Genomic DNA, 26,542 nt, shown 5'->3' on the forward strand with positions numbered 1-26,542 from the left:
CCTCTGCCGGATATTTCCCAGGACTGCCAAGGACTGCCGAGGACTACCCAACATGGATCTGACTCGTCCGAGTCGCGGATTAAGAACAGCCAACGAGTCACTTTGATTTCGAGGCTGATTCTTTGAAACGTTTTTGATCTTTACTCGGGTTCTGTTGAACCCACGGTAAGTGTTGCCCGTCGTTTTCTCTGGAACCGGACCATCACGAGAACGACCTCCGGATTGTTGTTGCTATTCTACTATTCCATGGACCCCAACCTCCGGAGACCTTGGAACCTAGCCGGACACCATCGACATGAGGACGCCCAATGGGTTTTCCTGCCTGGACCCGGGATTCTTTGTTTTCGACGTTGCCCTTCCTGGATGGACCTTTCAGCATTGAGCATCACAGCGCTGTTGCTCAACCCTTTGAATCGCCTTGAGCCAACGAGGATCAGCTTCCATGGATCGGCCCTTCTATTGAGCGATTGACCGGATCAAACTGGCAAAGACCTCGGACCACCCTGGAACCACCTTGAGCCACCCTGGACTACACCCTGGACTACCCTGGACTACCCTGGACCACCTTGGACCACCTTGGACCAACCGATTTCTTCCCGGTCTAATGTCAATGCACCCATGGAATGGAGTTTCTGACATGACCGGGATTTTTTTCTGGCTCTGCCTGTTCATGTGTGTTTCTGTCTTCCTAGACCGGAACAAGACATGTGCTCAGTTTGGTTTGTGGCCGTCCCTTGTAGCACGTAGGAATTTCAACTAACATGGCTGTTCACAGGAACAAAGTTGTGCCACTGATGCTTTCTCATTGGTTTTCAGAATAATATTGCGCCAAACAAGTGGTTGAACAGCACACTAACTCTACCCAGCGATTACAGCAGCTTTGCTCAACCCAGCATGCTTGCCTCCAATGCTTCTGGGATGTTTTCCTTTTGTCAAACAGGACCAGCGGACCTGGCAGGTTCGTCCTGGGATGCGACAGTTGAAGGATCACAGAACTTCCCTGAGCTTGCAGATGCCGCGGACTATTATTCTGGAGAAACCGAGGACTTTGTTCTTCCCTTTGGCCAGAACACCCCCAAGCCGGACCACCTGGATGCCGCGGATGAGTTTCAGACCAAATGGACTCCTGCCGTCTCACTCGAGAGCAAGGCTCTGAAGGCAGAGCCCATGAGGAGAGGGACTTCACGCAGCTCCACGGGGAGCCACAAGAATAGGAGCACCAAGGTCTCCACCCAGTCAGCCAAGAAGAGCCGGTCAAGAGTTCAGAGCGTTCTGTCTCAGGCTTCTTCGCAGATGTCCAAGCTTGACATGTCAAGTAACGCGTCGACTCACGCCCAGGGCCGCATTATGGATGTTCAGCAATACCTTGCGCAGGATCTGGATACTCTGTCTGTCTCGCCTCAGGTAACTAACGCTGCGTTTTACTCGGGTCTTGGGGTCTTCGCGGATGGACTGCCCTATTCTGGCGACATTGGCGCTACTATGGCCCAGCATGTGAATCCACAAATCTTCGATGCTGGTCTCATCGCCGCCTCGCCACACTCCTGGGGCTCGCTGAGCCCTGTTGACTCGCGGATGTCTTCCCCCGGAATTCAGGATGGATCAGATGATGTTTGGTCTGCGGCTCCATCCGCTTCTTCTCCAGGAGAGAGCCAAAACTCAAACTCGCCGGCGCTGCCAGGCCAGTCACCCAGGTAAGCTGCGGTCCGCGCGCGGGTTTGAAGCCATTGCCTTTTAACACGTTCTGGTACCGCAGGATGAGCCGCAAACTGGACGCTTCACAGTATGTTAGCTCCGATGAGGTGCAAGGCCAGATGATGCCCGCCATGGGAGAGGATGGCTTTGCCCTTCCTCACGCTGCCTTTGGCTCTCGCCGTGCCAGCGGCGAAGGTGAGTCTGCACGGGACCATTACCTGTACAAGAATGCGTTCCCCCAAGCGGACGGCCTTTTCCACTGCCCATGGGAGGGCCAGGCTAGCTGCAACCACAAGCCCGAGAAGCTCAAGTGCAACTACGAGTAAGGAGGATGATCCCTTTTCCTAGACGCCATCAACTAACCACCAAGCAGCAAATTTGTGGATTCCCACCTTAAGCCTTATCGCTGCAAGGTTGATGGTTGCCAGAATGCCCGTTTCTCTTCCACTGCCTGCCTGCTACGCCATGAGCGAGAGGCTCACGCCATGCATGGCCATGGCGAGAAGCCCTACCTCTGCACGTACGAGGGCTGTGAGCGCTCCATTCCCGGCCACGGCTTCCCTCGCCAATGGAACCTGAGGGACCACATGAGACGCGTGCACAACGATAACGGGACCACTACCCAGGCAGCGTCTCCTCCCTCGGGGGCCGCCGCCGCGTCCAGGGGCCGGAAGAGGAAGAACGATGCCCCGGAGAAGTCGCCCAGTCAGGAGAAGCCCAGCTCCAGGAAGTCATCCAAGGCTGCCGCAGAGCCAGAGGCCCCGGCTCCAAAACAACCCGAGGTTGTCTCTCACCCCGAGCTCGACCAGTGGTATGAGCATCAAAAGGCCCTGCAGTCCTTTATTCAGGGCTGTGCCCAGCCGGACGACCCGCAGACCCTCCAGTACATCAAGGATGCCCAGAAACACCTCAATGCCATGGGAAAGATCTCGCACGGCCTGGTCCAGGGATCCCGCCGCTCGTGGACTGGTTGAATACTGTAAGTTAGCTTTCGCCTGCCTAGCCCGCCGACACTTGGCTGACTTGTCTCGATATCAGCATAGACTCATCCACCGTCTGAACACGCTGTGTGCAGATGCGATGGTCTGCAAGTGCAGATTCAAGTGCTACCCGGACGTGCATGAGCGCGCCTGTTGGATAGCGAGGGCTCAATCTCACTGCCTTCTCCCCGGCCTCGCGCCGAGGCGCGGCGCCAGCCGCTCCCCCAGATGGGGACGTCGAGCCGAGGAGGGCACCCTAGGACATCTGCCCGATCCAGGATGTGACAGCATCTCATGGGCCAGATCCTTAAGCATGCTGGCAGGAGACTTCGCGTGACGAAGCTGCCGTTTTGCTACCCCTTGTATGACCTGAGCCGAAGCTGTCCACTTGGCAGCGGAGGGGAGGATAGAAGAACAGGACATCGCGGAGAGTGAAGGAGCCTTGATTGGTTCCTTAAGGGTACAACCCCGACTGTATTACGGGGCAGTTGGGAGGAAGGCTACGGTTTTATGACTTATGACTTATGACCTTTTTTTTTTTTTTTTTTGTTTTCGACTTTATTCTTGTGTCAAGTTAGACTGGATGGCTCTGGTTTGGGGGTATTTGGGTTGTAGATACAGCTTTGGCAACATGGGGTTCTTTTTTCTGTTTCGAGGACAGGGTTCGGCGTTGGGTGATAGAAGGAAATATTATAATGCCTCGAGGCAGTATTGGAAAGAACATGATGTGCTCTTAAAACGTTAATCCTGATGACCTAACTGTTATTGTCCCTCGAGACAAGTAACGATTGTTGAGAATTGAAGTTGACTCTGACGCTCTTCCAGCCGAACGCCAGTTTTGAACCTGAGTGGCTCCTCCCCCTACGTAACTATTTATGTAGGAATCAAACTTCCTTCACCGCCCATCCTTGAACAAAGCTACCCAATCGACTCTTCTCGACTGGCGAGTAGTGGTGCTAAGTAGCGTCCGACACGACGCCCGTAGTGTTGTTTGGACCAGCTAAGGAGCTGATCCTACCTGGGATGACGGCGGCAGCGGACGGTGGCGCGGCGGGCACGGGCGACCATGTCAGAGGCCGGCAGGTAGCGGCCGAGCCAGAGGATTAGGGCCGTGAGCACCAACGTTAGAAGAAGAACATCGGTGGGTTTAAGAGGTGCAGACTAGGAAGCAGAATCGGTCTCGGCTGGGGTGGTCATGACGAGGGGCAGAACCTCACGGAGAGTGTGCCGAGGGCCGGGCGGGCAGTCATGTTGCCCCTGAATCAGGGTGGCATTTCTGTTTGGAAATGGAAGGCCCTCCTGGAGGCTGAGGCAGATCAGCGGGCGTCGCTCGCGAGGATGGACGACGCATGGAAGCCATATCAGTGCCATTGGACCCCGGAACCCATCATGCACATTGCTGGAGTGAAGTCATGACCATGATCATGTTTGCACATTGGCGTTCAAGGTGCGAGGCAGACTAAAAAAAAAAAAGCGACAGTGTTGCATGTGAGACGATAGAGCGTAATTAACCCGACATTCGAGTTGTTGGCCACGCTGCACCTGTGCGGACGGGCTACTTGCAGTGTGTGGGATGCGAAAAAGCGAACTATCTTCGTATACTGCAACAACTGCTACGATGGTGGTGGTCGAAGGAAACGAAGGCTGACTGGGGCCACCCTACAGGAAGATGTGGGTGGCTGCAACCCTGGTGGGGCCGGGAACCCCTAGTGGGGCCCGGACCACCACAGTGTAATTCGGAACCCGTTCCGCCGGGATGCGGGGACGTCAGTGTGGAATGCATTTCCTATGTCGGCCGCTTTCGGCGAATGCCAAGCGTTGCGAATGGCTTTTGTAAGTTAGCGCGGATCGTCGACCAAGCACCTGTCAGCGGCAGGAACCTCCTTCGAGGCTGAACTGCAAAATGATAACAATGACCGGAATCTGTATAGTTTCCGGACCTGAGGCACTCTCTTTGGTGTGGTTTATCTAGCCGATATGCTAATAGTAACACAAGCAAGCAGCTTTCGCGTCAATCGCCAAGCCGGGGTCGTGCAAATCCGCGACGGATCGGACGGCTTCTGAAACGCACGCAACAAGCTTCGAGGTGATTCTCCATCCTGCTTGAGACTTCACCTTCGCACGGAGTCCCGGCAGCCGACCGCGACGTGCACATGACTGGCATAGTGTTTCCGGGGCTTCGTTTTGGCCGACGGCGGCCTCGAAACGAAACGTCCAACATCTGGTTCAAACAAAATTGCTTTCGATGTTGCAGATTGCCGAGTCAGGTCGGAACGGATCCCAACGATCCAAGAACCCAACGTGGCAACCGGTTGCCACTAGACTCGGTTCGAGTTCGCCGCAAAGCCGATGACACCTTTCGAAGCTGCTATATTCCCGCGATCTCCTCAAATTTCGAATCCACGCTGCGGGAGGCACGTCTACTAGCTTGCGCAGGTTCCCAAAGAAGAAGGGGAGGGTGAAAATAAAGGGGTCTTGGTGTGCTCATTGCATCGCTGTCCAGTGAATGAGCTCTTAATGAGTCGCCGGGCATCCCTCCTTGTTGGTTCTTGGTAGTATTTAAATATCAAGCTCGGCATCGGCCATGAGAACAACACTACTTCTCCCCTTCCTGAGCAGGCCATTGCTCGTCCACGGCAGCCTAGCTCAGGTGGAAATATGTGGGCTCGAGAACTCGCTGATCCCGGCTTGGCCGGTCTGCGTCGCCGACCAAAGATACCTGGAGGTAAGGGGTCTCCCAATGCCACACTGAAGCTCCTCTTTTTTACTAAGACCTTGGCAGCGCCAGGACGGTGAGCGTGGTGATGCTTTGCGGCAGCACATCTGGACACACTCATCGCCGTGTCTCCAGGGCCGCTATGCAGAACAGCCGATCTGCGTATTCACCGACACGAACTTTGCCGACGGTAGGGGTATCTCGCTGATCACGACACCCCAACGAGCGAGGTACCTCGCCTCGAAACCGGCCTTCACCAGGCCCGAGACAGTCCGCGGCATCAATCAGGATCTCAACCGCACCGTCCCCGCCAAGTACGAGATGCGCCACATCCCCGGCAAGGGCATGGGCCTGATTGCCACCTCCCACATCCGCCGCGGCGACCTGATCATGGCCAACACGGCCTCCCTCATGATCGACTACCGCGCCTTCAACGAGCTCTCCAAGCACGAGTACACCTCCCTCCAGGCCGCGGCCGTCTCCCACCTGCCCTCCTTCCACGCGGACCGCCTTCTCGCCCTCTCGGCGCACGTAACCGATACCTCCCACCTCGCGCGCGAAGAGCTCATCGAAAAGATCGCCGCCACCAACAGCTTCGACATTGACCCGGACGAGGACGATCCGGACCGTACGTCTGTCCTCTCTCTTCCCTTCGTTCTTTCTTTCTTTCTTTCTTTCTTCGTGTTCTCCTTACTCTCTCTGCTCTTCCCCTTAGCAGATTCTCTTCTGGGTAAGGAAATAAAAGAGAAGGAATTAAAGCTAACACTGCCCATCGTTGCTTCTCCGGTGGGAGAACCCCCGAATCCAGAGCATTACAGCTTCTTCGTCCTCTTCCCCGAGATCGCGCGCATGAACCACGACTGTCGGCCCAACGCCGAGTACCGGTACGAGGGCGGCGGTGGCGGCAGGGGCGGCAGGGGCGGACGAGGAGCGGGCAGCCTGGCCCAGTCGGTGCGCGCGGCCCGCGACATCGCCCCTGGGGAGGAGATCACGCTGAGCTACATCGACCCGCTGCTGCCGGGCGGGCGGGCGGCGCGCGTGGACCGGCTACGCCGCAACTGGGGGTTTGCGTGCGCCTGCCCGCTGTGCTCGCTCGACCGGGCCCGGTCGGAGGAGTCGGACCGGCGGATCGCGCAGATCGCCGAGATCAAGGATGAGCTGGCCGTCTGGCCGGGTGATGATGGTGATGATGATGATGATGATAATCACGACGGGGGGAACGAAGAAGAGGACGAGGAGGGCGGGGGAAAAGGAGGAACTGCGGGACGACCATCTTCGCCGCCGCTGCGGGGGAGGACGGGGAAGACGGGCAAGGCCTGCCCGGCCATGGCCGAACTGCTCGTCGCGCTGTACGAGATGGAGAGGCTGTGGGGGCTGATGCACGAGGCGTACATGCTGGCGGCGCTCGAGTACAACGGCGCCGGGGACCCCTGGACGGCGGTCAAGTACGCGAGGCTGGCGCTCGAGTGGGGGATCCCCATGCTGGGGGAGGCGGACGAGGACTTGGAGGACATGAGAGAACTGGCCTCGGACCCGCAGAGGCATTGGAGCTGGAGGAGGAGGAGGGCGGAGCCGAAGTGAAGCTGCCTCCTCTGCACGGTGTGTGCCAGAGCGATAAGCAATAATACTTTGGCGCTGTCCCATAATCCATTCTGGCTGGAAATGATTCCCAGCCTGCTACGTATATTATATGTGATACGTCGACGTGCCATGTACTGTAGTTATATAAGTACGGATAGGTAAGTAAAGGGAGGTCTACGCACACCAAACGCTTGCTCACTTTGACCAATAACGACACGAATTGCAAAGCCACCTGACAGCATACACCAATGGTTCTTTGCAGAATGCTATGGGTTTCTTACATAGGTGGACACTTTTGTAGCGTCGCATTTCTGGAACGGCCTTTTTAACGTTGAGCGGACTGGAGCCGGGTCTGCAAGTAGAACGCCGTACTATGTAAAGGGTTGAAAGGAAGAGAGAGCTTGAGCTGCGCGGGATGACAGGAGAGGATGCACCCGGTGAAGTGGGGTCACTTGCAAGTACATTAGGTATGTATGTATGTATGTATGTACCTAATTATACATCCACTTAGAAACCCGAGCTGACTTGAGCGCCTCTTTGCGCGCTCTGAAGGTATGAGTCGGATTGGTTGATGCGCATATGGAGATCATAGAGCTGCGGCATTGAGAACCGAGCAAGGCGCTCTTGAGGTACGGATGGTGGGGAACGTCAACGGCTTTGAGCGGAACCCCCGTAAATCATCTGCAAAGTTAGGTGCTGGGCTAGCTGGCTGGGCGGGTCTCTTGAGTTGTTGAGAGAGACGTGGGAATGTAGCGATGGTGTGGGTGTGCTGCAGCAGTTGGAGGCAGTGCAAGCAAACGCAGCGGGTCTCTCTGCCTGGCAGAGTGAGGAGCTTACCTACTGTATGTAGCCTGTACTGTAAAGAGAAAGCGGGGTACAGTGATGTCAGTAACTCCAACAGCAGCCCCCCCCCCCCCCCCCCCCCAAACATTAGAGCCATCCCACTTTCGTCTTAAGTCGTCTCCCCTTCCTCCGAGCGTGCAGCTTCTGCGGACTGCATCGCCCACGACAGCAAGGTGATTTTGTGATTCTAAATTCAGCTCCATGGCTGCCGAAACCCCAAAACCAGACCCGGCGAAAGCCATCGAGGCGATCCGCGAAGCCCGCCCGCCCGCGACCGACCGATTCACATACCTGACCATAATCGAGGCAAACCTCTGCCCGGAGGTGCTCCCGACGCTCAACGAGGTCCTTCAGGATGCCTCCCTCACGCAGGAGATCGGGTGGGACCTGGTGTCCAACCTCGTCGGCCTGCCCGGCTCGGAGACCTGTCTCGAGACCATTGCGCGACTGGGCAACCCGAGAGAGGTGATCCTCAAGGTGCTCGAGACTCTGGAGCTGCTCGAGGCCGAGGAGAGAGAGGATGAAGAGAACGATGCCGAAGAGGACGGCGAGCAAACAACAAGACCAAAACCCGCAGTGTCACCAACGCACAGGTTCGTCACCCTGCTCGGCATGCTCGCCATCCTCCATAAGCGCATCAAGACAAAGTACCCGAGCCGCTTCCTCGCGCAGACCCTACAGACAGTCTTCCGCACGTACCACCCTAACCAAGAGATGACGGCCTCCGTCCTCAACCTCGTTCACAGCTTGTCCGGCCAGCGACGGCCGCCCCTGCCCAGCCGGCAGTCCAGCGTCAACGTAGCCAACCCGGACCAAACCGGCGACGCCTCCAAGAATGCACCTGACCCGGAGGCAGATAGGGACGGCGGCGAGGACCCGGACGAGACCGAGCTTCAGCAGAGGCTGCTGTTGAGCTTTGCGACCTGCATCCTAGAGGCGTATGCCAACGGAAACGAGATGTCCTGGGCGGCGCGGCTGCTCGAGTTTTACACTCCGGACAAGCTCGTGCCGGGAAGGCGAACGGTCATGGCCGCATTCAGGGAAGAGCAGGATCTGCTCTCGAGGGACTCCATAGTCGGGAAACTGGTGGTAAGTTAGCTTTAGTTCATGCCATAATTCGTATCGCAGGAACCCACGATCTGACTTCTCGCTTCTCCCCCAATTCTTCATCGCAGGCTCTCATCGGCGACCTCGGTCTCGTCTCTTGCACCAAGGATTTTGTACACCAGCTCTGCAACGAGCCCATACACAGAATCCCCCTGGAAGAGCCGGATCTGTCTAGCCCAGAAAAGATTTCTCTCTCGACGGGCGGCTGCGTTTGCTTGCTGGCCTACTGGGTCTTCTCCTCAGCCGTCTTCGGCGCCATCCACCCGCAGCCTGAAATGCACGTCTTTCCCGAGCACTTTGCCGTGCTCGACAAATTCCTCCAGGACGACGCGCATTCTCAGATCCAGAACTCGGTAGGCACCACGGAAGCCCTTGTCGCCATCGGCCTTTGGCTACAGTTCAACAACCGCATCTCGGACAACCCGGCCTCCTCCCTGGCCAACCCGACCACCTCGCCAGAAGACCCCACGTCCGACTTTATGCGCTACGTCCACCTGACCACGCTCATCGCCCTCTACCACCCGTCCATCCTGGTCCGCAACGCAGCGAGCGCGCTGGCCGGCTCGATCCTGCATGCCGACCCCGAAGACGAGGACCGCCTTCGGATCCTCGAAGACCTGCTCGAGAACTGCATGTTTGCGACTCTAAAGGCGAGGGCCGTCGCATGGCTGCGGGAGGAGTTGCTGGCAGCATCATCCCTTCCATCATCATCATCATCATCATTACCATTCCGGAGGCAAGAAGGACAGGGACAAGAAGAACAGGAACAACCGGCCGCGTCCAGGACAGGCCTATTTGCCACCCCGCAGGCGCTCGAGACGGTGCAGTACGCCGTCTTCCCGCCGATGGCCTCCCTGCTCGACCTACCCACCCTCGAGCTGGTCGAGCACCTGACGGCGCACATGCCGTTCCTCATGCAGGCCGTCAATTTTGCACTGTTCCTCTGGGGCGGCGGCGGCGGCGGCGACACGGCGGAGGAGGGCAAGACGGAGAGCAGGTGGAAGCACGTGCTGCCGGCGAACATGGAGGCGGCGGTCGGCGAGCGGTGGCTGGAGCCGCTGCGGGAGGCGGTGGTCCGGCTGGAGCGCGAAAGGGAGAGTGGGGAACTCGCCCGGGAAGGCGTCGAGCTGGGCCCGCTGGAGGGCGAGTTGGCGGTCCTGAGGGAGCGAGTGGGGAGGTTCAGGGCAAGAGGTTGAGCATGGGAGTTCCTGTCTGCGTGTTGGGAAAAGTCGGGCGGTTTCCGACATAATATGTTCCACAGATTTCTTTTTGACAAAAAAAAAAAAAAAAAGGAGCCAGTTATACGGAGTAAATAAAGGGGGCTGAGTCTGTTTGGCTCTGTCAACCTTGCAGTCAGATATGATAGGTACATACATGGGGGCCGGGCCCAACAAAGGAAAAAAAAGACGTTGTCGAGCCTCGCCGTTTTGTCGGGCAGAGAAAGATATACTGCGTACTCCGTAATGTCGTGAAAAATATTTCAAACAAAACGCCCTAGATTATAATCTGTCTCTTGTTAAATTGCCATGATTCCCTTGACCTAATTGGTGTGCTGCTGCTGTTATGATACTATGAGTTGTTTGTAAAGGAGCATTATGTATAACTCATTTTATCTATTTGTTTTTCTTTTTGTTCTAATCCTCAGTGCACACAAAACAGCAGGGAAACCGTGGTTCGAAATATTCAGGCACTTCCTGTATGGAGCACACCGGAACTACGGATGATTTCCTGCCTAAACCTTAATCTGAACCCCTGTCGATATGGGGTATGATGATGTCATAGCAACTTTGCCCTGCAGATCAACGGCTCTGCAAGCGAGAGCGCAATGGCGTGTACGGACTAGCTGAAGGAACTTGATATCACCCAGGCACGTCTATTGCTCCCAATTGGGTACCACCCCAAAGCACGGCGAGAAATTCTAAAGAAATCAAGGCACGAAAGATGCCACTACTTAATTGCGAGTTGTGTTCATATAAAAGTCGCAGCTGCAGCCACGGCACCAGGCAGCGACCATTGCTACTCGCACTTCTTATCGTTAAAAAGCAAGAACGACCCAGGGCTGCCTGATAGCACCTGACGTATCTACACTACAGATGTCTACCTGAATCTGAGCTTTTGTTTGTTCAGTGTTGAGCTGGGGCATCGCACCCACTCTGAGAAGTAACCGACAACCACCGAGCGACCTCTGCGAAACGTCCAAACCCTCACATTTTTGGATCTTTTGCACATGCACACGGGTATCGAACCAATCAACTCCCATCTGATTTGAGCAAGAATATCATCAAAATCCAAGTGAGAAGAGAAGGGGGAAAAGACCACAGAAAAAGACGGGACGCAGTATAAGATGTCAGAGTCCACGGCATTCGCCGAAGTTGACGCGTCGGGCGGACACATATGACGACGGCGTCGCCGGAGGAGGGGCTCGCACTGGGAGCGGGGTGCCAAGCAACGATTTATCCTGCTCTCCGTCCTCATGTTCTGAAGAATCCTCCGACAAGGAAGATGAGAAAGCAGGCTAGGAAACGCGGCAAGGACGAAGACGACCGCTTCCGCCGGTTCCGCATCTCCAACGAGCATTCCCGCACCAAGGGCCGAGTCTCGAGACAGGACGGCCGTCTGAACATCTCCCTCCACGACACAAGCAATGCCGGCTACCTCGCCAAGGCGCTTGGCACAGCGGCGCACAAGATGGTGCCCCTGGCCCGAACCAGCGAGGAGGAGAAGAGAGAGGAGGAAGCAGAACCTCCCGCGTCCCCCGGAAGACAGAAACCCGACGTGAGACCGACAGCGCCAGTGGGACCACCGCTGCCGCCTCCCCCACGCCTGAACATTGTCATCATGGTCATCGGCTCCCGCGGGGACGCCCAGCCGTTCCTCAAGATCGCCCGGATCCTGCACGCCCAGTACGGCCATCGTGTGCGCATTGCCACCCATCCGGCCTTCTGCACCTTTGTCCAAGAGGACTGCCCGGGCATCGAGTTTTTCACGGTCGGCGGTGACCCTTCCGAGCTCATGGTATGTCACGCCTCCCTTTGTCTTCTGCCCACCTCCATTGCGCCGAGGTACTGATATTTCTTTCTTTAATGATTTCTTGTCTTGCGATCTGTTAATCCTCCTCGAAGAAAATGAACAGGCATTCGGCGCCGGCTCAAGCAGGCCCGGTCGCCGGTTGATGATATCAGCCCTGCTACGCGCTCATTGCGGATGTGTATTTTTGCGGACGCAATACGGATTACGAATTCCATACACTCGAAGAAGACCCCTGGCAATTCCCCGTCTGTGTACGGAGTTATGTGCTCCGTAATCCGTATGCATATCAGCTGGGACTACGGGGCTGTGCCGCAAAAACCAGGTTATCACAGGGTCATTTGTCAACCAAACCCCAAGAGCTAATAGACGGGCGCGTCTGCGCCTCGGCGCACTGGTCATGCTGTCGATTGGGACGTAGGAGTACAAGTGAGGTCACACGAGACGAGTCTAACATTGATGGTACGCAGAAAGCATGTACCGATTACAGATTACACTACACAACAGGGCGGAAAGAATGTCGAGAGCTCGGGAATGGCCGAAGCGGCAGATCTGCCACGAAAAACCTGACCCCTTATTATCTAAGCGGCGAAATGATAACCTCGAGACGCTGCGGCGTCTTGGCAAGAGGCTTGCTTAGTTACAGGTTTACCGGACCTGTAGTCCGGAACCGCGTGGAGTTGGTTGGCAATATCCAGTCCGCAGCCGTTCCCCGACGAGCCCCCGGAGATCTGTATGCGAGGTCTTACACTTCGGAAGTGCTTCGGCAAGCTCCCGTGCCTCTCTTTCAACCTCCTTCTAGAAGTGTCGGCCGCCATGAGCGCGTGTGATGCATACGCTATGGATACACGAGGCAGCGAGTAAGCGCTAACCTTGGCGGATAACCACTACCTACCAGAATACTACTCCGTACAGACGGGAGGAATCAGCCCCTGTCACCACGCAGCTTGGGGGCCAGAAGCGAGCGAGCCCATCCTGATTGACAACCCTGCTGCCTCGGGACGTATTGATGATCCTACCGCGGCATGCACGCTACGCTTTCGTTACACTCACTACCTAGTACACCAGTTAGGCAGTGTAGCTGGCGTAAGGTAGTATCAGTGAGAAAATCCCGCTAAAACACAAACACACAAAGTCAGTTGGTGACTGATGCTCCCTTATTACCCCCTTTTCTCTCCACTGCTGAGGACTCAACCCCTGTTCACAACGGATTACGGACACAGTACCCACGGATGATGCCGGGCGTGCTGTGTTGAACAAGCCGGCTCCTCGCCGCCGCGTTGCCTCACTCTTCCTTTTCCCGTTGTCTTGCGCCCGGTGAATCCGCGTTCCCCCTCGCCGCAATGCCGCCCTAGCGGCTCCGGACGCAAAGAACACCCTATCCGAGATGGAAAGCCCCGTAGATCCCAAGCTACGGCCCGCGTTTGGACAGACTCCTGGCCCGGTCCCACCACCACCACCACCACCACCACCACCACCACCACCCCCCCTCCACAGGGATGATGCCCTCCTCCAAGGCCGCGACATCGAGCTCGCGCACCCGACGCGCTCCGTTCTGGCCCCGGAGTTCATCCCCCACTCGACCCTCGAGGTCGCCCCTCCGCCCGACGTCGCGCAACCCCAGTCGCCGCCACCACCTCCCCATCATCCTACCGTGCCCGAACTGCCAGCCCACCCGGCGCTCCCCGCCTCCAAGGCATGGGACGCCCAGGGCGGCAAGCCGGGCTTCTTAAACAGCCACTCGGCGCTTGGGGGGGCCCTGCCGGAGCTGGCAGCCCCGCGGGAGGACAGTGAGAGTGTGTTTAGCAGCCCGTTTGACCAACCGTCGTCGTCGCCGCCGGGGAAGAGAAAGAGGCGGCGTGGAGCAGCAGCAGTAGCGGCGGCGGCGGCGGCGGCGGGGAGGATAGGTGGGAGAGGAGGAGGAGGAGGGAAAGGGAGAGTGAAGAGGGAGGTCATCTGCGGGATGACCAGGCGGCGGTTCAAGGTGGTACTGGCGCTGGGGATCCTGGTCTTGGTCATCGCCATCGCGGCGGGCGTGGGGATCGGCGTCGGCGTCGGCGTCGGGCTGTCGTCCAGAAACTCAAAGGAGACGGACGACGCGACCGCATCGCCGTCGTCGCCCGCCGCTCCCTCTACCACCTCCGTCACCACCAACCCCACGACCAGCACCGCCACGCCCACGACAGGCACCACACCGACACCCCCTCTCCTCCTCCCCGACCCCACTGCGACCGCCGACCCCTCCTCGGCCGCCCTATCCTGCCCGGCAGACAACCTCACCTTGTACACGCCCAGCGAAGGCGGTTCCCTTAGGAGGTTCCTCCTACTATGCGACCGCGGTTCGTTCCCCTCGCCCTTCTCCTTTTTCTTTCCTTTCCCCCCTTTCTCTCTCACTCTCTCTCTCTCTCTCTCTTCCCTTCCAACAAACCCAACTAACACCCACCTCCTTATTTATTCCAGACTACACCTCGCAACAAGGCTCCACAACAGACATGTACCAGACGCCGACCAACTCGCTGGTCGACTGCATCGGGCTGTGCGCCGTCCAGGACGGCTGCGTGGGCGCCGGCTGGGGCGAGAGCAGCGACGACAAGGACAACAACAACAACGACGGCGACGATGAAGGCGGGCGGCCCACCTGCTGGCTCAAGAGCAGCCTCGGGGAGTCCAGCAGGCGGTCGGGATGGAGTTTTGCCGTGCTCTATGAGGAAGGGGGGGAGGAGGAGGAGGATTAGCGCGCGCGCTTGTTATCGTCATTATCCTTGTTCGGATGGGATGCTTGGGGTGCCTTGGCTGTTCGAGTACGTGCACGGATTTAGAGGATGAAGAGGTGATCAAATGGGATATGGTATATGGGGAGGCTGGTAATGCCCATGCCCTTGTATATGATACTGCCCTTGATACGTTGGGAAAGGGAAAGGAGCGCGGAGAAGGGAGAAGAAAAGGGGGGGAAGGGGATGCATTGTTGTTTTCGGCTCTGGGTCGCGGTTTGTGATTGAGTGCGATTCGGTTCGCGGATCGAGCCGGGTCCCGGGATGTCCAGTCCAAAGGTATGTATGGGCTGGCTCTCAGTCGATTGTGGGAGGTTATTTGGGCGTTTTTTTTTTCGGACTCGGCTTCTACTTTTGATACCTAACTTTGTGCACTAACGGGGCTGTGGTGTAGTTGTTGGCGGCAACAATGTCTGTACACGACAATCGAGAACCGGCTGTGGGATCCGTTGGGTCTTTTGACCAGAGCTTTCGTGTGGGAGATGCTCTCTGCATGCATGCACCATACCGTGACACGCTGGGGTAGCCAGTCCGAGCTATCCTCCAGCGAGATGAACCCGGAAGAAGAGCAATGGACATATGTCAGAACATCATATTTCAAGGCACTGTGTCGTAGGCTTAACGCCCACTGCCAAGTTATTATTATCGTTTATTTACCCTGGTGGACACGGCACCCCTTCACCGTTGATCTAGCTGTCTTATTTTCCCTCGTAAAAGCCCAGCCCCAAGCCGAGACTCTCGCACTGCTTCTCCTCGCGGAACCCGCTCATCCTTGAAGCAGGCCAATCCAGTAATCTCAACTTCAACCCGCCCCGCTTGGTGCTCGGCTCCCACCGATCTCTCTTCCGCCCTTGTTGTTGTTGTTGTTGTTGTTGCTGCTGCTGGTAGCCCCTGGCCTTCAACCAGGCGTCGTCCGGATTCGGGTCCCCCGTCCGGATGAACGACGCAAAACTGTCCAAGACGCTCTGCTCAAACGCCAAGTCGCCATCGTCCCGCATCGGCAGACCCTGCCGGTGCAGGTTTCCAAAGACGTAGTACAACTCTCCCGAGTGGCAGCGCAGGTACGGCTTAGACGGGTCGCCGGCCGGGTGGGAGGGCGTGCGGGGCGGCTCGCACACGTCGATGCCCGGCCAGCCCTGCGTCTGGTAGGTCCGGTCAAACTCGTAGAAGTAGATGTGGTCGAGCCGGCCGTGGGTGAGGAGGGAAGAGGCCGTCGCTTGGTCTATGCATCGAAAGATGCCGTCGGTCGCGATCCGAGACGCCGTCGTGTAGAGATCGAGGGTGGCGTTGCCCGTCGGGGTAATCGGGAAGAGCCTCGGGGAGGGGAGTGGCAGGCCGACCGAGTCGAGGTAGGCTGATTCGTTAGTCGTCGTGGGGAACGAGATGAAGGGCGCGCCGTCGTCGCGGGTGATGCCCATCATCAGCTTGATAGGGAGCCGGGGCCCGGTCACCGGAAGGGAGCGGGACTTGAGATAGGTGCCATCGACGACGAGGTAGCGGGCATCGCCGAACGTGGCGAGGGTAGATGCCGGGACGGCGCGGAGGCAGTCAACCTGAGAGGCGGCATTGGCGCAGTTGGTCGCGGAGAGGATAGGCTTAGCGGCGACATCGACTTCTTCGTCGATGGTGTAGTACTGAGAGTACGTGGTCCCGTAGTTGATACCACCGAGATTGGACAGCATGATGGCGCCCGAGAACTTGCCGGCGGCCTCGGGCGAGGCTATCAGCGCCCGTACCGAGCCAGCGCCCGCCGACTGACCAAAGACGGTGATGCGGTCCTTGTCTCCGCCAAAGTGATGGATGTTGTTGCGCACCCAGTCCAGGGCGGTGATCTGGTCGGCCAGGCCGTAGTTTCCGTTCGACTTGCCGTCCTTGAGGGCGAGGAAACCGAAAGCCAAGAGCCGATAGTTGATGGCCACCAACACCATGTCGCCTCTGGATACCATGTTGGCACCGTCAAAAGTGGGGTCGTTGGCGGTGCCGCCGGTGAAGGCGCCTCCGTGAATCCACACGCCGACGGGACGGAGCTTCTTCTTCTGGGGCGCAGTGTTGGGATTGGGAAGGTAGGGGGTCCAGATGTTCAGGAACAAACAGTCCTCGCTGCCGCCGCCCGATTGGATACACTGCGAGCCGTACGAGAGCGCAGACGCCGCCTCGCCAGACCCCTTGAACAGGGTAGAATAGGTGAACCGCTGCGGCTGCGGGGCATAGCGGATACCGAGAAAGCGGAAAGAGAGGCGGTCGCGAAACCTGCAGGTGAATGTTAGACCTTGTACAGTCCTTGACCACGCCAGCTGGCCCCCACCACTTACCCAGTAAGAGTCTGGTTGTTGACCTCTAGGCTGATCTGCCACCTGGAGCTCGTGTCCTGCGCGCTCTGGTTCGAAAATGGTGCCGTGTTTGCGCACAATCCCGGGAGCCGCAAGTGCGAGACCGAGTCCGCGGTCTGATGACGGCCGGCGAGGTCTACGGCCGCGAAACCGGAACCACCGACCCAGAACTTGGATGACGCATCAGCCATACCGTCATATTTCAGGTACTCTGCAAACGGCAGAGCTGCAGCGTCTCTTTCGTTCTTCTTGCCAGTGCCCTTCCCGGGTCGCCACAGCTGCTCGCCCAGCTTGTGGCACACGTCAGAGACATGCTGATATGGGCGGGCGTCGGTGAGAATCACGGCGGTATCCGCGTCAGGGCTGGAAGCCCCTTTGAAAGAGTTAGCCTGGTAAGTGAGGGCAGACGCAGCATGCATACGTACCCAGGAGATCATTCTTGGTCAGGATGGTCAGGCTGGTGTCAAGTTTTTTGAGGGACTCGCCCGCCGCCAGGCCGGCGAGAGCCAGGACCAATCCGGCAAGCTGCATTTTGAGGAGGCTGGCCGAGATGCGGCGGAGACAAGGACACGGGACTCGTCCGAAAAGTGCGGTAGACGAGGACATCCCGGGGCCGGGTCTGAATATGTACCAAGTAGGTCTCGATCCCGCAAACCTAATGGAACTGCATTTTCCCCCCGCCCCCCCCCCCCCTTGTCTCTGACGACATTACGACATCCCGGCGCGTTCCTGCCGTCTCTTCCTTTTTTTTGTATTTGTTCGGCTGGTGGCTAGTGTCTTCCGAGATTGGAGCCAGACGGTGTTGGAGCTTGTGCAGATTATCCGTGGCTACAACCCCCCCTCTTACCTGGATTTTCCGGCTCCTGGCTCCCGGCTGCCCGCCTCTCCAGGGCATCACCGGGTTCATCGGGGTCGCTTCGCAGAGCTAAGCTTTTTTCAACCCAGCCGAGGTCATGGGGTGTGAGCGACATCGCGGGTCCGGTTGAATAGGCTAAAATGGAGGACCCCGATCCGGCCACGGAGTCTGGGGGAGCCAAGTGGAGAAGCTACCAGTGGGAGAGCAACGAGATCAGGGCGATTGTTCTCGAATTTGCAAAAAAACGCGATCTCAACCGTTCGACTGTTCGACTCAGCCAACACCCGGTTGGAGGCCAGGGGCGTGTTCCCGGTCTTTGGGACGGCCAAGAGCGGGGGGACGTTGGGTGTGGGGAGGGTGCGTGTGCTCTGTTATGAGGATACCTCACGTGGTTTTGTGAAGTCGCGAGACAGACGAGAAACACTTGCGGGCAAGTGGAAGCTGTTTGTGTGCTCAGATTCGGATATCTCCGAGCGGCTTGACCACTTCCTCGTGTAGAACCATAGAGAGCCGGGCGGCCACGGCATCGTTAGTCTCGTCGTCGCCCTCAGACAAACCCAATTCCTTCCCGCCCGTTATGCACTTCCGGGTGGCGGTCTCGTAGACGGCCCCCATAGAAGAACCCAACTCGGCGATCTGGTCCTCGGCCAGCAGTCTCTCGCGAACTTTGAGGGTGACGGATGGCCGACCCCTCGCGGCATTCAGATCGATGCCGAGGACTCGTTCGACGGTGGCCCAATGTGCTATCTCGACCAGAAGCACGCCCAGGCTATAAATGTCGAAACTCTTCTTGAAGCGCTCGCGGTCCTCTGGGTTGGTGGACTGCGCCAGCGGATGCCTGTAGAGGTTGTACTCGGTTTCTCCCGGGTTCGGGATCTCTGTCATCTCCTCTGCCCGGGCGGGCCTAGAAAAGTCGAAGCCAGAGAGGTACGGCTTCGAGTAGTCAACCTGGCCGTCGGTGGTACGGAAAAAGATGATATTCTCGCTCCGTAGACCCTTGTGTAACCAGTTGACCGCGTGCAGGTACAGGAGACAGTTGCTGATGGCGTGCGCGAGCTTGACTCGGTCCGTGACACGCGGCTTGCGAGAAGTCTGGAGCAGGTCGCGGAGCGAGATGGGCGGGAGGGAGGCGTGGAGGCCCTCGTCAAGGGGTCTCTGAAAGACAAGGCCGAGGCGCATATTGAGGACGTCCTGCTCTTCGTCCTCGACCCCGCCAGCGCTCGCCTTGTCGAAGAAGCCAAGACAGTGAGGCGTCCTAAAGGCTTCGGGCTTTGGGGAGTGGTTCAGCAGGGCTGCCAGTTTGCGGACCCTCTCGCATATGACGGTCTTGGGCGGCGAGAGGTCGCCGCGCCGCTGGTGATCGTAGTCCTTCCACTCGACCCAGACCTTCTTGCTCTCGCCGTTAGGGAGACGGAGGGTAGCTTCACACCTCGGAAGGTCCGACTCGAGCGCAGCAGGGTCTATGTCGACCATGGAGCGGTCAAGCAAGAGATGCTTCGGCTGGTCCGGGCTTCCCAGCTCCAGGCACATGGCGGTAGCCTCGTCCCAGGGGTTCTTCTTGCTGGACTCGATCGACTCGTTGAACGCCTTGAACTTGGCGAGCTGAGACAGCAACTGGAGGGCGTCGGCGTTGGCACGCTTCTGTGCGATCGACATCTGCGTTGCCGGCAGAGGAGAGGCGGCCTCGAGCTTGACGTTGAGGGCCATTACGAGGCGAGAGAGGTCAGTGATCTTGTGGTGCAACTGCAGCACGCCACGGTTTGTGTCCTGGACGGTGTGGTGAATCTCGACCTGCATCCTGGCGTCCAGGATGTTGGTCATGCTATCGTTTAGCGTGGAGAACCTCGCGAGGAGAAGCTCGAACGCAGCCTTGTCGAACGAGACCCAGCGCAGTCGCTGGGCGGCTTCCTGCGAGGTCGCCCTGAGGCTCTGCATGGCCTTCTTGATGAAGTCCCTCCGGCGTTGGGGCAGGGGGAAGTTGGCGCCTGCGGCGTCCTTGTCGGGATTCAACAAGACATCCTCCTGGTCAGGAACCGGCTGGAGGCGCTTGTTGCGGGCCTGATGCTCCCTGAACTCCCTGAACAGACATTCTACCTGGACCAGCAGGTCGAGAACGGTCTGGCGGTGGAGGACAAAGGTGTTGGACTCGAGGATTCTCTGTCTATTCTCGGCGTCCAAGTCGAGCAGCCCCGACGTTTCACTCCAGGCAAACAGGCGCTGCTGCTCCATGCGCAAGCGGAGGTTCAGATACTTGCAGTCTTCGGGGAAATTGGCCGCCGTGACGAGTAGTTGGATGCCCTGTACGCAGCTCGTGTACACTTGCAGCCCGATCGACGCAACGCCGATGGCGAGGCCAGCGATCGATACCGGGTCCATCTCAGGGCGTGGCGGTTGGCGTGCACACTGGTGTTTATAATCGGCCTTACCCGTACTTCGAATTTATTTATTGTTGATGGAGGTTAATGAAGAAGAAGAAGATGATGATGATGGAGGGGCATCCCGGCGCGAGCGGACCCTAACCCTCCACGTCTTCAACTGTCCCACATCGTTTCAACCGCCGAATTGGATGCGGAAATGTGAAGGACGTCCTGCGGTAGTAGTAGGTAAGGGCAGGTATGAAGAGTGGAGCCGCTGTTCGAATGCCTTCTACTTATTCAGACAGTTGTGCCCTGCATCATTCCTGTTCCCAAGTTCTTCAGGAAGATAAGCGAGAATTGAAGTGAAGTTGAGGAAGAAGCTAGGAATAGGTGAAAACAGGAAAAGAGGGGAAGAAATTATTATGTCACTGGTGGAAGTTATTCGCTGTATTAGGGAGGTGCGTATGGCTGGCTCGCTCGATACTCGGCTGAGAGAAGCTGTTCAAATCAATATTTTTCATCCTGTTGCTTCTTTCCTCTCTTTATCAGTCAATAATTTCCGGCTTACTAACATTACCCTAGTTACCTACGAACAGAAAGAAGACATTCGCTATTCTACGAGGTACGAAGTTGCTAACGTAAGTACTGTGTAAAAGGAAGAATCGTCGAATCGGGAATCTGCAACGGCTGCCCTGCAGTCTGTGCTTTTGCAGTACTAGTACTTTGCAGTTTTGGCGCAGCGGCCGTTGGCGAACAGGCTCGTTCCGCGTCCGCCACAGCGTCGCATTCCCGCCGTTTCAGCGTTCGAGCTGTGCCTCTTCAGCGCCAATCAGCGACGTCCGACGGTGGAGTGTTCAGCTGTACCGTCGGCCTGCCATGTGTCTATCAGATGGAGAATCTCAGGAGATAAAGGATTGGTAAGGCCGTGCTCGGTTTGGCGTCCCGAAGATGGGGTTAACCATTAACAGACTAGCAGTCTCCATCCACGACGGGTTTCCCCTTTTCACTACTGGTACGGAGTACCTAGTACTTTAATCCGTATATACATAATCCGTACATGTCGCGGACCGCACGGCTCGTTGAGAAGAAACGCGCGGACTCTCCCCGCATCCAAAGCTCCAACCCTTCATCCTCGACCGCCTGCCGCCACCCGCTTAGACAGCTCGGTTTCGTGGGGGTTCATATCTGGTATTGGGTCGCACCGAAGCACCACGGGCGAACCAAGCTGTAGTTATTGAAGATTTGTCATTGAGGTCTAGATGCACAGTTCGTAGTATGTATGTACTAAACCTATGTATTCACATACCAGAGATAGTTACATTTGTATGTACCCTCCATTACCCAGCGGTTAGCGCCCGTTGTAACTGTGCCGGTCCCTGCATGTTGCTCTTTTTGGGGCCAGGGGGAGCGGCCTGAATACATGGTATACACTAGGGCCAGGCTGCGCGAGAAGTCGAAGCCAAGAGCGGAGAGGAACTGACGCTCAACGGGCTGGAGCGATTGCTCGTTCGTCCCAAAATCATTTTTTTTTCTTGTTGCAAACCATCCATCTCGGACATAGAGTCCCAAGGGACCATTTTCAGACCGGACCGCAGTGGTTGAGACTCGTGCAAGAAGAGAGGCAGAGAGACGAGCAGCATCCCTCGACCAGGCTCCGTGCATTTTCTACCACTACGGCTGGAGAGCAATTGAATTGGCCCGGATCTTAGTGGTTCGTTCGCTGCCTTGGGGGTCCGCCTCTCTCCACGAAACTCGCTGCACCCCCCCCCCCCCCTCCCTTCCTTTTCGCGATCCGTTCTCCCCATTCATCCGGCCATCTTCCTCTCTCTTTCCGCACCCTCGAATCCCGCCGTTCGGCCAAGCACACGCGCTCAAAATAACCATCGTCTGATCTGACCTGCTTTGGTCCCGGCACGGCACATGGATCCTTACGCGACAGCGGGCGGCGCCCCACAGCTGACGGCGCCCTCTTCCAGTGATTCCGCTAACAGCTCGCCGTCGGTGTCCACGGGGACGGCGACCTCGACTGCCACCCCGATCTCATCGGCGACCACTGAGCCACACCCTGTCGCTCCTGCTTCGGTCCCCGCAGCCTGTCTCGCCTGTGTATGTTCCATGCTTTGCTGACACTAGTTACCCGTATTCCTGACTCTCCTGAACCCTTGTTTCTGTGGTTCCTTAATCTTGGTTTTATTTATATCCAAATTTTATTTATGTTTTTTTTTTCGCCTTGATTTATTTATATCTCCTAAAATATCCTATCGTATCCTATCCTGTTCCTCCTGCAGGCGATGCGCGTGCTGATCAATTTCTCTCCGACGCTCCACAGCGCGGCAAGCATCTCAAGTGCGATGGGAACAACCCTTGCTCGCGCTGCACTAGCTCCAACACCGAGTGTCTCTACGTGCCCTCTCGCCGCGGCTACAAGGGCCCGAGAAGGGGGACGGCACATAACCCGAACAAGCGGCATGCATCCTCCTCCCCGCCCTACCCGGGCACCGAGGGGGACTGTCCCATGCTGCTGGGACACGGGGGCGTGAACGTGAACGTGAACCTGACCGCGTCCGGCCTCGCCGGCTTCAACCCAGCCATTGTGCTCCCGGAGCAGTCTCCGGCCTCTTATACGAACCCGTCCCCGCTGACTAGCGTCCCCCTCTACCGGAACCCGTTCGTCAACGCCATGGATCCCAACGGTCTGGCCCTGACGTCCGCCACGGCCGGCGCGCCTCCGGTCCAGGCGCCGCCGCCCACGCTGGAGCAGCGCTGCTTCGACGCCTTCTATCACTTCTTCCACGCAGGCCACCCCTTCGTGCTGCCCAAGGAGTACTTCCTCCGCATGCTCAAGGAGGGCTTCGCCCCGAACATGAACATCGTCCTGGCCGCCATGCGGTACATCGGCTCGCTCTACATCGACGCCGGGCCCGCCAGGGCCACCTACCTCGACGAGGCCATCCGGCTGTGCTACCAGCCCGGCACCACCAAGGACGGCTTCCTGATCCAGGCCCTGCTGCTCATCATCATCGGCCTGGACGGCCAGTGCAACCAGCCGAGAGCCCGGGAGCTGCTTGCCGACTGCGAGCACTACGCCATCGAGATCGACCTCAACAAGCGTGACTTCGCCACTATCCACGGCCGCGGCAACCCCGTGCTCGAGGAGAGCTGGCGGCGGACCTGGTGGGATCTGTACGTCTGCGACGGCATGATCGCCGGCGTCCACCGCGTCACCAAGTTTCTGCTGTTCGACATACAGGCCGACGTGGGCCTGCCGTGTGAGGAGCAGCAGTACCTCACGGGCGTGAGTATTACGTGACTTTGGCTCTCACTCGTCTTCAAGTCGTCCCAACAAACAAGACTGGGCTAACCTGGTTTTTTTTTTTCCACCACCCCCTCCCTCCCTCCAGCGGATTCCCACCCAAACCCTCTACATGGAGGACTTTGACGACCAAGGCTTCTCGGACGAGGATCGCGAGTTCTCGTCCTTCACCTACCGCATCGCCGCGGCCCGGAACCTGGGCCGGATGATGCGCATGCCGCCCGTCATGTTCCCCGACGACTCCACCGTCGACCGCGTGCAGTCGCTGCTGACCAACTGGAGGATACACCTGCCGGACAGCAAGCGCGACGACCTGAACAAGAACTGCACCCTGGACGAGATGATGTTCCAGGCGCACTTTATCACCCATGCGTATGTTTTCCCTTTCCCTCCCCCTCTCCTCTCTTCCTTTCCCTCCCCCTCTCCTCTCCTCTTCCTCCTCCCCTTCCCTCCTTCTTGCCTTTTTGTTTCCCATTTCCGAATATTGATCCCAGACGAACCAAAAAAAAAAAAAAAAAAAAAAAAAAAAAAAAAAAAAAAAAACTAACCGATCCGGAACCCCAACACACACACACACACCATAGCTGCACCATCATGCTGCACCAACCGCTCTCGCAGCTCGACACGACGCCCGTGCAGGCCGTCAACTCGTGCGCGCCGCACCGGCCGGTGCCGTCGGGCGACGTGTTCAACGCGCACACGCGGCACACGCTGACGGCGGCGGCGGAGATCTCCAAGATGATCACGCAGGCGGTGCCGGTGACGCAGCACACGCACTTCTTCACGTGCGTCGTGACGCTCTCGTCGATCGTGCACCTGTCCCGGTGGGCGCTCTACTTCGTCGACGACGAGGACCACCTGCGCCAGCAGATCCGCCTCAACATCGGCGCCCTCCGCAAGCTCAGCCGCGTCTGGAAGGCCGCCGACACCGCCTGGACCCAGGTCCGCGCCGTCGCCCACGACATCTACCGCGAGAAGAAGGCCCAGCAGATCAGCCCGGCCTTCTGGGTCGGCTTCACCCAGGAGCAGATGATGAGCAGCATCAACGCCGACGAGGGCATCATGAGCGAGTTCCAGAACGCCGCCGCCAATGGAGCTGCCGTCGGCAGCGGCGTCATGGGAAGGGTCAGCCAGGAGTGAAGACAGACAGAGGGAAAGGGGAAAAAAAAAAGACAAAGAAACAAAAAAAAGCCTCCGGGCCATGGCGGCTTGATGCTGTGGAAGGGCGGGCCGTGTCGGATTTCGGGGTGATGTCGTCTCCCCGTTTTTAGGGGAGTAAAGGGAAAAAACGGGTTTCCGGTTCTAATTATCTAAGGTGTTTGTTTAATCAAGGCTGGGTTTGTTTATCTGGGTGCAGCTGGTAGCGCAGCGCTCGAGGAAGAAAATAAAGGAGTTTGGCCTGCAGCCTTGAACTTTGATTTTTATTTTTTATTTTTATTATTTTTATTATTTTTATTGGTGTATTTTTGTATCTCTTTCCTTTCAAGTTTGGATAGGGACCGTTGGGGAGAAGAAATATCCCGGAGAGATCATGGCCAGTAATTAATTCTCTTTCTTCTAACGGCATGCTTAGTTTCCCCCCGCTAGGCTTACGGAAGAAGAATCAAGTCCGAAGGATTTTCTTGTATCCGCGTCCCTGTCCCTATCAGACCATGGCTGGGGAGAGAATAAGGCGAGAAATTCCTCGGCGGTGTCGGTTCTTCCAGGCCGCCGTCCGCTTTGAATTGGCACTCTGCTCCTGAGATAGTGGTTCCATTCGCTAAGTGCTGATCGCTGAAGGGGATACCGCCAAGCAGAGGTGTTGCGAGTCCATGCATGTACAGTTGATGGGAGGGGGAAGTAGGGGCCGGGGAAAAAAGGGGGGGTGTTTGCTTGTCGTGGAATGTGTTTCTCGAGCACCCAAACGGATGGGTGAGGAGTCACAAGCGGAGAGGGAAAGGTACACTGTAGGGAGGGGAAGGGGGTGGAACAGTCGCCGAAGTCGACGGCGATGGAGATGCATATAAAAGACATGGTGGAGGCCGATAGTGGCACCATCCCATGCAAATGCAAGGGCGGGAGTCAGCCCTAAGTCTCAGCTCGGGCGCAGATCCCGCATAAGGCGGGGGAAAAAGGGGATGGAGGGTAGCAGGAGGGTTTCTGATTCGGCGACTTGACGACTTCCCGTTGTTGGGGTTGAACCTCCTCCTCCCTCCTCCTCCTTCCCACATCCTGCTGCACCCTGTTTCGGGATCACCGGAGGAGGTCGCCGAGTCCAAGGCGGAGTACGTGTGTCCGCGCACCTTGCGAGACTAACTTTGCTGGTACAATGAACCCCTTCCACGGTCGGGTTGCCGGAGCGGAGGCCAATGCAACGCCGTCGTTGGTCTGACATGCATATATATACTTGAGTAATCTATAACTGTGGAAGTACTCCGTCCCGTACCATGTATTGCTCCGGGGGTTGTCTCCCATTGGCCACCCAGTCCCCGAAGGTCAGGGCGGCTGGCTTCATGTTCTTCTTCAGCCGGATTACCTTTTGGTGTATGCACGGAAGGAAGCAAGTAAGTATAGAGTATATACTAGTACTATTCTTCCGGTGTTGTGGGAACCTTGCAAGGGTGCCCGGTGACGGCCCCTTGGCTTACCAAAGTATACGAGGCGCGTCGGGATCCATCTTGACCCTTGCCGTTGCCGTCCTCGGTTGTCAACAGGGGGAGGGACAGGGAATCCGGTGACTGATCCTTCGATCGGGCATTTCTAAAATTCCGAGTTGCTCGTTGGAATGTAGACGAGGCCTGTCTCGCCAAGCTCTGATGGCAAGGAGGTGTGGTTTCTTTCTGAGGAGGCGTCGTCGTCGGGAGGCCATCGAAGAGCATCATCGGGGCTGTCGGCGGCCATAGAACCAAACTCCTTTCCACCAAGTCAAGCACCCTTCCTCTCCCTCCCATGCGCGCGGGCGAGATCCGCGGGGCGCTCCGGCTCCC

At 57.5% G+C, this 26,542-nt stretch overlaps 8 protein-coding genes across 8 annotated transcripts; 6 read left to right on the forward strand and 2 right to left on the reverse strand.

Annotated features, from left to right (window-relative positions):
- The first annotated feature begins 791 nt into the window (after positions 1 to 791).
- Positions 792 to 2,761, forward strand: MYCTH_2304963 (uncharacterized protein). The gene is made up of 4 exons (XM_003663215.1): positions 792 to 1,694; positions 1,757 to 2,017; positions 2,069 to 2,674; positions 2,734 to 2,761. The coding sequence occupies exons 1-3, from the start codon at positions 895 to 897 to the stop codon at positions 2,667 to 2,669; spliced, it is 1,662 nt and encodes a 553-aa protein (XP_003663263.1). The 5' UTR covers positions 792 to 894; the 3' UTR covers positions 2,670 to 2,674; positions 2,734 to 2,761.
- A 2,498-nt stretch (positions 2,762 to 5,259) lies between these two features.
- MYCTH_101506 (uncharacterized protein) lies at positions 5,260 to 6,972 on the forward strand (the record flags this gene model as incomplete). The annotated part of the gene is made up of 3 exons (XM_003663216.1): positions 5,260 to 5,400; positions 5,458 to 6,019; positions 6,200 to 6,972. The coding sequence occupies 3 exons, from the start codon at positions 5,260 to 5,262 to the stop codon at positions 6,970 to 6,972; spliced, it is 1,476 nt and encodes a 491-aa protein (XP_003663264.1).
- Positions 6,973 to 8,202: 1,230 nt separating this feature from the next.
- On the forward strand, positions 8,203 to 9,875 carry MYCTH_2035048 (uncharacterized protein; the record flags this gene model as incomplete). The annotated part of the gene is made up of 2 exons (XM_003663217.1): positions 8,203 to 8,904; positions 8,991 to 9,875. Coding segments are annotated over 2 exons (1,587 nt in total), but the record flags the coding sequence as incomplete, so codon positions are not given.
- Positions 9,876 to 11,009: 1,134 nt separating this feature from the next.
- On the forward strand, positions 11,010 to 12,199 carry MYCTH_2304973 (glycosyltransferase family 1 protein). Its single transcript, XM_003663218.1, has one exon. It carries the CDS (start codon positions 11,317 to 11,319, stop codon positions 11,989 to 11,991), a length of 675 nt encoding a protein of 224 aa, XP_003663266.1. The 5' UTR covers positions 11,010 to 11,316; the 3' UTR covers positions 11,992 to 12,199.
- Positions 12,200 to 13,051: 852 nt separating this feature from the next.
- MYCTH_2304975 (uncharacterized protein) lies at positions 13,052 to 14,995 on the forward strand. Its single transcript, XM_003663219.1, has one exon. It carries the CDS (start codon positions 14,442 to 14,444, stop codon positions 14,682 to 14,684), a length of 243 nt encoding a protein of 80 aa, XP_003663267.1. The 5' UTR covers positions 13,052 to 14,441; the 3' UTR covers positions 14,685 to 14,995.
- On the reverse strand, positions 14,996 to 17,732 carry MYCTH_2304976 (uncharacterized protein). The gene is made up of 3 exons (XM_003663220.1): positions 17,476 to 17,732; positions 17,033 to 17,423; positions 14,996 to 16,970 (listed from the first exon to the last, which is right to left on the reverse strand). Exons 1-3 carry the CDS (start codon positions 17,579 to 17,581, stop codon positions 15,419 to 15,421), a joined length of 2,049 nt encoding a protein of 682 aa, XP_003663268.1. The 5' UTR covers positions 17,582 to 17,732; the 3' UTR covers positions 14,996 to 15,418.
- A 1-nt stretch (position 17,733) lies between these two features.
- Positions 17,734 to 20,445, reverse strand: MYCTH_2304978 (uncharacterized protein). Its single transcript, XM_003663221.1, has one exon. The coding sequence runs from the start codon at positions 20,280 to 20,282 to the stop codon at positions 18,360 to 18,362; it is 1,923 nt and encodes a 640-aa protein (XP_003663269.1). The 5' UTR covers positions 20,283 to 20,445; the 3' UTR covers positions 17,734 to 18,359.
- A 1,587-nt stretch (positions 20,446 to 22,032) lies between these two features.
- MYCTH_2304982 (uncharacterized protein) lies at positions 22,033 to 25,002 on the forward strand. The gene is made up of 4 exons (XM_003663222.1): positions 22,033 to 22,369; positions 22,593 to 23,558; positions 23,665 to 23,948; positions 24,161 to 25,002. Exons 1-4 carry the CDS (start codon positions 22,184 to 22,186, stop codon positions 24,714 to 24,716), a joined length of 1,992 nt encoding a protein of 663 aa, XP_003663270.1. The 5' UTR covers positions 22,033 to 22,183; the 3' UTR covers positions 24,717 to 25,002.
- The last annotated feature ends 1,540 nt before the right edge of the window (positions 25,003 to 26,542 follow it).

Source organism: Thermothelomyces thermophilus, chromosome 3 (assembly GCF_000226095.1).
Source record: "Thermothelomyces thermophilus ATCC 42464 chromosome 3, complete sequence".
Lineage (NCBI taxonomy): Eukaryota > Fungi > Ascomycota > Sordariomycetes > Sordariales > Chaetomiaceae > Thermothelomyces > Thermothelomyces thermophilus.

Bases quoted from the DNA above. Each gene is read 5' to 3' on its own strand.
- MYCTH_2304963 (XM_003663215.1), top strand. From the start codon at position 895: ATGCTTGCCTCCAATGCTTCTGGGATGTTTTCCTTTTGTCAAACAGGA. The intron at 1,695-1,756 runs GTAAGCTGCGGT...CTGGTACCGCAG, and splicing joins CTGCCAGGCCAGTCACCCAG to GATGAGCCGCAAACTGGACG. The intron at 2,018-2,068 runs GTAAGGAGGATG...ACCACCAAGCAG, and splicing joins AAGCTCAAGTGCAACTACGA to CAAATTTGTGGATTCCCACC.
- MYCTH_2304976 (XM_003663220.1), bottom strand. From the start codon at position 17,581: ATGCAGCTTGCCGGATTGGTCCTGGCTCTCGCCGGCCTGGCGGCGGGC. The intron at 17,424-17,475 runs GTACGTATGCAT...ACTCTTTCAAAG, and splicing joins GACCAAGAATGATCTCCTGG to GGGCTTCCAGCCCTGACGCG. The intron at 16,971-17,032 runs GTAAGTGGTGGG...ATTCACCTGCAG, and splicing joins AACAACCAGACTCTTACTGG to GTTTCGCGACCGCCTCTCTT.
- MYCTH_2304975 (XM_003663219.1), top strand. From the start codon at position 14,442: ATGTACCAGACGCCGACCAACTCGCTGGTCGACTGCATCGGGCTGTGC.
- MYCTH_2304982 (XM_003663222.1), top strand. From the start codon at position 22,184: ATGGATCCTTACGCGACAGCGGGCGGCGCCCCACAGCTGACGGCGCCC. The intron at 22,370-22,592 runs GTATGTTCCATG...GACGCTCCACAG, and splicing joins CCGCAGCCTGTCTCGCCTGT to CGCGGCAAGCATCTCAAGTG. The intron at 23,949-24,160 runs GTATGTTTTCCC...CACACACCATAG, and splicing joins GCGCACTTTATCACCCATGC to CTGCACCATCATGCTGCACC.
- MYCTH_2304978 (XM_003663221.1), bottom strand. From the start codon at position 20,282: ATGGACCCGGTATCGATCGCTGGCCTCGCCATCGGCGTTGCGTCGATC.
- MYCTH_2304973 (XM_003663218.1), top strand. From the start codon at position 11,317: ATGACGACGGCGTCGCCGGAGGAGGGGCTCGCACTGGGAGCGGGGTGC.